This window comes from Ammospiza nelsoni, chromosome 13, assembly GCF_027579445.1.
Source record: "Ammospiza nelsoni isolate bAmmNel1 chromosome 13, bAmmNel1.pri, whole genome shotgun sequence".
Classification (NCBI taxonomy): Eukaryota; Metazoa; Chordata; class Aves; order Passeriformes; family Passerellidae; genus Ammospiza; species Ammospiza nelsoni.
This window is the reverse complement of record NC_080645.1, coordinates 534,833-541,578: the sequence shown is the minus strand read 5'-3', so window position 1 is coordinate 541,578 and position 6,746 is coordinate 534,833. Positions and strand designations below refer to the sequence as shown.

At 57.8% G+C, this 6,746-nt stretch overlaps 1 protein-coding gene across 1 annotated transcript; it reads left to right on the top strand.

The window, feature by feature from the left end:
* Nucleotides 1–3,979: 3,979 nt before the first annotated feature.
* Nucleotides 3,980–6,469, top strand: LOC132079186 (serine/threonine-protein kinase pim-1-like; the record flags this gene model as incomplete). Its single annotated transcript, XM_059481663.1, has 5 exons — nucleotides 3,980–4,558; nucleotides 4,682–4,732; nucleotides 4,930–5,296; nucleotides 5,938–6,114; nucleotides 6,363–6,469. Coding segments are annotated over 5 exons (1,281 nt in total), but the record flags the coding sequence as incomplete, so codon positions are not given.
* Between the last annotated feature and the right edge of the window lie 277 nt (nucleotides 6,470–6,746).

The window sequence follows — 6,746 nt, the reverse complement described above, 5'->3', positions numbered from 1 at the left end:
TAGATGCCTTAAAGCCAATTATTTAAAACTACTCTTTGTGGGTCCCACTACAATGCATCTTTCATAGCTCTGTTTTTCCAAAATCTTATTTGCAAGGCCATCTTTTGAAACTTTTTTCCAGCTGCATTTCTCTCTCAACAATATCTGTCCTATTCCATGGAAATTTTAAAGTTAGCATTTCTTGTCTCAAGATTTATATACAGATTCATACTTTGTGGGCCTTCTATTAGGCTCTAAAAACTTTCTACAAATCCATTTCCCACATCAGTGCACTTGGCTCCTTCTCTCCTCATTGTGCCTGGCAAGCCCAGGAGCCCAGAGCTCCTGCAGAACCCATCACAGCACTCAGTGGGAGCAAACTTGTGTCCAGTCCTCACCCGGAGCTGTGGTGCCCAGCATTCCACCACACTGGAATGAGGAACTGTTCCTGCTCTTTCAGAAGGAGCTAAGGAGCTTTGGCCTTCAGATCAATTGTCTGCAGGCTCCTGCAGTGCCTGGTGCTGCTCCCTTGCCAGCGGCACCCCAGGCCAGGAGGGCACATCTGGGCTGCTGTGTCTGGCTCTGGGGCTCCCTGTTCTGGGCAGTGAGGAGGAGCTGCAGAGGCTCTGCAGGACTGACAGGATGGGCTTTGGGGCTGGCAGGAGAAGCTGAGGGACCTGGGCTGCTGGAGCTTCTGAAGAGGAGGCCTAGAGCTCCTCCTGCAACTGGTCCAAGGGTAGTTCCAGAGAATCCCAGAATTAGCAAGGTTGGAAAAGATCTTGGAGATCATCAAGTCTACCCTGTGCCCTGAAACCGCCTTGTCTCCCCTGAGCCTCCTCTTCTCCAGGATAAACAACCCCAGCTCCCTCAGCTGCTCCTCACAGGACTTGTTCTCCAGACCCCTCCCCAGCCTTGCTACCCTTCTCTGGACACGCTCCAGCCCCTCCATGGCCTAAATTGGGGGCCCAGAACTAGACACAGCACTCAAGGTGCTGCCCAAGCAGTGCTGAGCACGGGAAAAGAATCCCTGCCCTGCTCCTGCTGGCCACACCATTCCTGAGCCAGGCCAGGAGCCATTGGCCTCCTTGGCCACCTGGGCACACTGCTGGCTCATGTCCAGCCTGCTGTCCATCAGTCCCTGCAGGTCCCTTTCTGCCTGGCTGCTGTCCAGCCCCTCTGGCACCTTGCTAAAGGAGGGAGGCAGGGAGGGAACAGGTCCAGATCCAATCCTTCCTGAAATGTGGTGTTTGCTGGCACTGCCAGTTCCCAGATCTTGATATTTCCCTATTCTGGTACAGCCCAAGTCCAGCAATTTGCTGGCAAAGAAATCCAAAACCAAGCAAAGACCTGGTACCTACAGCAACCCGATCTCATGTTTGCTGACACCACCAGTACCCAGATCAGGAATGTTTCAGATGCCTGCACAGCCTAATTCCAGCAGTTTGCTGGCATAGAAAATTAGCATCTGGAAATTTCTCAGTGCCAGCAAAACCTAAATGCAGCAATTTTCTGGCAAAGAAAGCCAGAACCCAGCAGCTTCCCAGTGCTGCCACCAGCACCACCCAGATCTGGTGTTTGCTGCACAAGCGCCCCGATCTTGAAATTTCCCAGTGCTGGCACAGCCCAAGTCCAGCAATTTGCTGGCACAGAAAGCCAAAATCCGGCAATTTCCTGATGCCAATACAGGTGCCCAGACCTGGTGTTTGCTGCCACTGCCAGTGCTCACATCTGGATATTTCCCTGTTCTGGCAGAGCCAAGTCCAGCAATTTTCTGGTAAAGAAAGCCAAAATGTGGCAATTCCCTGCTACCGTCATTGGCAATGCCAAGATCTGGTGTTTGCTGGCACCACCAGTGCCCAGATACGGGAATTTCCCGGTGCCAGCACAGCCCAAGTCTAGTAATTTCTGGCAAAGAAAGCCAAAACCTTGCAAATACCTGGTACCTACAGCAACCCAGTCTTGTGTTTGCTGACACCACAAGTGCCCAGATCCAGAATTTTTCAGGTTCCTGCACAGCATAATTCCAGCAATATGCTGGCACTGAAAGTTAGCATTTGGCAATTTCCTGGTGCTGGCACATTCCCTACCCAGATCTGGTGTGCGCTGGCACTGCCAGTGCCCACATCTGGCAATTTCCCTCTTCTGGCACCACCCATGTCCAGAATTTGCTGGCAAAGTAAGCTAAAACCTGTCAATTTCCCCTTGCCAGCACTGCACAATCTGGAGTTTGCTGGCCGCAGGATCCCAAGAAATAAGGAAGGAAAGAAGGAAGACAAAGAGGAAGGCATCCAGATACAGTCCTGCCTGGAGCCTGGAGCCTGAAATGGGCTGTTTGCTGCCACTGCCAGTGCCCACATCTGGAAATTTCCCTATTCTGGCACAGCCCAAGTGCAGCAATTTGCTGGCACAGAAATCCAAAACCTGTGGCAGCTTCCTCTTACTGGCTCTGGCACCACCCACATCTTGTGTTTCATGTAACTAGAACCCAGATTTGGAAATCTCTCAGTGCCAGCAGAGCACAAATCCAGCAGATTTCTATCACTGGCAACGACATCACCTAGATCTGGTGTTTTCTGGCAATGCCAGTGCCCAGATCTGAAAACTTCCTAGTGCTGGCACAGCCCAAGTCCAGCGATTTGCTGGCACAGAAAGCCAAAATTTGGAAATCTGCAGGTTCTGGCTCCAGCACCATCCAGCTCTGGTGTTAGCTGAGACCGCCAGTGCTCAGACTTGGAAACTTCCTGATGCCTTCACAGCCCATGTCTAGCAATTGTTTTTTAGCTAGCTGGGGCAGGGAAGTTCCTTGGACTGTGACTTTCTTTTTTCTTGGAACTGTTTAAACCTGCTCTGGACTGAAAACCCAGAAAAACACCGGCAGCAGCAGCTCACACCTGTGGCCCACCAAGGTCTGGGACACTGCATTCCAGCACCAGAGGGACTTAGAAGAGACCGAGGGAGCCAACTACAACCCACAAAAAGGACTTTCTGAATGTGCCATCTCTTCAGCACTGTCAGAGATTTTATTTAATATTATTCATTTTTCATGCTTGTGAATACTTTACTTGTTAAACAAACTGGGGTTTTTCACTTTTCTCAAGGGAAGTCTTTTCCTGAACTAGTCGGGGAGGGGACGCTTGAACTTGCTTTTTAGACAGACCCCTTTTGGAGGTTTCCTCCCAAAATTTGCCCTAAACCAGAACAGTCACAATGAAAACTTCACATGTGGCATAATTCCCTGATGGAAAATCTTGCAACAGAAACTTGACCTCGTTCTCCATGAGAGGTTCTTGGGGAGAGCGGACAGGAGAAGATTCCTGGAAAACTGAAACAGCTTTCCAGAAGTAAAATGAAAATGAAAGAAACAATCTAAGATGTTTTCCCTTATCTATTTCTATGCTCCCCTTTTTCATGTTGCATCCCAGTAATTCCAGATGCATCTCATCTCTAAGATCGATGACGTAGTGATTTTTAGACACTAAAATACCATGAGCCACACACAGTTTTCCTTCCCCTGTTTTTACTGCAAAGCAACACTGGAGATGTAAGTGCAGGTAGGAATCCTACCCCAAGGGAAGGTGGCCCAACAGTGTTTGACGCTCAGCAAGGACAATGCCCAGCAGCGAGCGAGGGGATCGCTGTGCCAGAGTGTAGGAGTCAGGGCTCTGCATCCGGGCTCAAGGCTGCAAAGTTCCCGTGTTTGGGCAGACGGAGGGGCTGTCCCCGGGGCGCGCGGGGCTCGAACGTGGGGCTCGTGGGGCGAGCGGGGAACGGACACGGGGACGAACGGCCCCGGTGCTTCAGTTGCAGCGGCGGCAGCGGCGGCAGCAGCAGCGGCGACAGCAGCAGCAGCAAACAGATAGTTTTAAACACTCTTTCTATTTCTCTTTTTCTTTCTCTTCTTCTTTTTCTCTCTCTCCCTTTCCCGCTGTCGGGCACCCTTCTCTCGGGGTCCCTTGTCCGGCGTCCCTCTCCTCTCCCCTCCTCCCTCCCCCCGCAGGGCCGGGCCATGCCCCCGGCCCGCCCCCGGCCCCGGGCGGGGCTGCCCCGTGCCCGGCCCCGGCCGTCCCGCCGCGGTCTCGCCTCCGCCCGGCTCTGGGTGTACTGGCGGTGGCGCTGCTGGGCGGGCATCAGTGCCTGGGGCCGGGGCGGCATCGCCGCCCTTCGGCTCCGCCTGGCCCGAGCCCGGCCCCGGACCCGACTTCGGCCCCGCCCCCGGCCACAGCCCCGGCGCCGGCCCCGGCTCCTCCCGGGGCCCGCGGAGCGCACACGCGGCGCGGCTGCTCCCGCCGCCTCCACTGCGGCTTCCCCGGCCCGAGCTCCGCCGCTCGGCAGCGCGGCCGCCGGCCCCGAGCCTCCCGTGCCGCGTTCCCGGGAGCGAACGCCTGGGCATGGCCGGCCCGGGGCGGGTGAGGGGCGCTCGGGGGCCGTTGCTGGCCCCGGGCCGAGCGCTGACAGCCGCGTCCCGCCCGCAGGGACGGCGCAGGAGGCCCTGCAGGAGCGGTACCGGCTGGGATCGCTGCTGGGGCGCAGCGGCTTCGGCAGAGTCTTCGCGGCCACGCGGCTCTCGGACGGCGCCCCGGTGAGCGGCGGGGCCGGCGGCGGGCGCAGGAGGAAGGGATGCAGGAGGAGGAGGGCGGAGGGCGGAGGATGGGGCTCGCAGTGCGGGCAGCGAGCTCACCCCACTGCTGCCCTTGGCTTGCAGGTGGCCATCAAAAGGGTGCCACGGAACCGCGTCCGGCACTGGGGCGAGCTGGTGAGTGAGCGGGGCCAGCAGCCGGGGCTGCCGGCCGGGGATGAGCCGGGGCCCGGCACGGTGGGAGCCACCAGGACGCCCCGAGGGAGAGCGGGCGTGGGGCCAGCGCAGGGCGCAGAGCATCCCGGGCTGGCTGAGGGCTTCCCCAGGCCTGGCACGGCATCGGCCCCACTGACGGCGTCGTGCTCCTTCCGCAGCCCGACGGCACCAGCGCACCCCTGGAGATCGTGCTGCTGGCCAAGGTGTCCACTGGCTTCCCCGGTGTGGTCCAGCTGCTGGAGTGGCTCGAGCTCCCCAACTGCATCGTGATGGTGCTGGAGCGGCCAGAGCAGTGTCAGGACCTGCAGCGTTTCATTCGGGCACGGCGGTTCCTGCCCGAGGAGGAGGCGCGGGAGCTGTTCCGCCAGGTGCTGGAGGCCGTGCGGCACTGCACCAGCTGCGGGGTCCTGCACAGGGACATCAAGCCAGAGAACATCCTGGTTGACCTGGACACCGGGCAGGCCAAACTGATTGACTTTGGCTGTGGCACCTACCTGCAGGACACAGTCTACACTCACTTTGCAGGTGAGCCTACACAGGGCTGTGCTCCCGCTGCTGACATCTCATGGCCCAACATCTCCCAGCCCAAGCTGGCTGTGGCAGCGGGGATTCTCCCTTTTGCTGCCAGTCAGGGCACTGAATCTTCAGCTGAGTTGCTTTAGAGCGGGGCTGGGTGGGCAGCCATCTTCCAGCCCTGCTGGCAGCCTTTGCCAGCCACTCTGCCCAGGACTGGGGCTTGGCTGGGGCAGCCAGCCCGACCAAACCCCCCGTGGGTGGGGTAGCAGAGAGGGAGGGCGGAACCTGTGCCCCAGCCACTTTGGAGTGCAGATGAGAGGAAGGGCTTGGACTGCTCCACTCGCCCTGTTTCCCTTGGCTTCATAATATTTTTGGGGCAATGCAGGCAGGGAGGATATGGGCAGGTTTTTTCCCCAGCATGGAGTGGGTTTTTCCTTTGCATGTCATGGTCGGGCCTAGCCAGGGCTGCCCTCTTCCAGCACCAGAGGCTTCTTTTCCAACCCTAACTTTGTGCACAAGTCCCAGGTGCTGGCGAGAGGGCAGTGGTCACCCTGTGTGCCCCTGATGCAGCCCCTGCAGGCGCAGGGATGCTGGGGCCAGGCTCTGGGAGCAGCAGCATCCCCCTGATGAACTCCATCTGTATTCCATAGGAACACTGTCGTACAGCCCCCCGGAATGGAACGACTTTGGCTGGTACCATGGCGAGGCAGCAACGGTCTGGTCCCTGGGCATCCTGCTGCACCAGATGGTCTGCGGGGAGCACCCTTTCAGGAGGGGCCAGAACCTCAGCTGGGGCCAGCTCCCGCTGCCACAACGGCTCTCTCAAGGTGGATCCTCTTGTCTGGGCACGGGGGGAATGCCAGTGCTGGGAGCCAGCAGCGGGGTCGTGGGCATCCCGCTCTGGCAGCTGCTGAGGAGGTGGCACATGTCCTGCTCTCCTCCAAAAAAGGGAATTGATGGGAAAGTTTAGGCCCAGCTCTGAGCACATCCAGCATGGCCTGGGCATGGGAATAGTGGGGCAAAGCAGACAGAAGCCTTCTCTGGCTGACCTTCAGTTTCTGCTTTTTCTCCCCAGAGTGCAAAGACCTGATCAGGTGGTGTTTATCCGTGAACTCCTTGGACAGACCCACACTGGAAGACCTGTTCTGTGATCCTTGGATGTGGGATATTCCTCTGCCATAGAAGAAGGGAGAGAGCCACAGGCACACTTTGATCCAGAGCCCTGGTAAGTTCCTACTCCACATGTGCCTTGGCAGTCAGAAGCAAAGGAACCCAGAGCTTTTTGTGCTGCCTGTGTCACTGCACCGGGCTCATGGAATGGGAACACGCAGCCCTTGTGCTGGAGCTGAGCTGCTCTGCCCAGCACTGCTGGCCGGCATCCCAGCTGGTTTTGCTTGTCCTGGTTTCCTGACAGCTGGGGCCCTGGGCAGAGCCCTGAGAGCCTGGTCTGCCCCCAGGG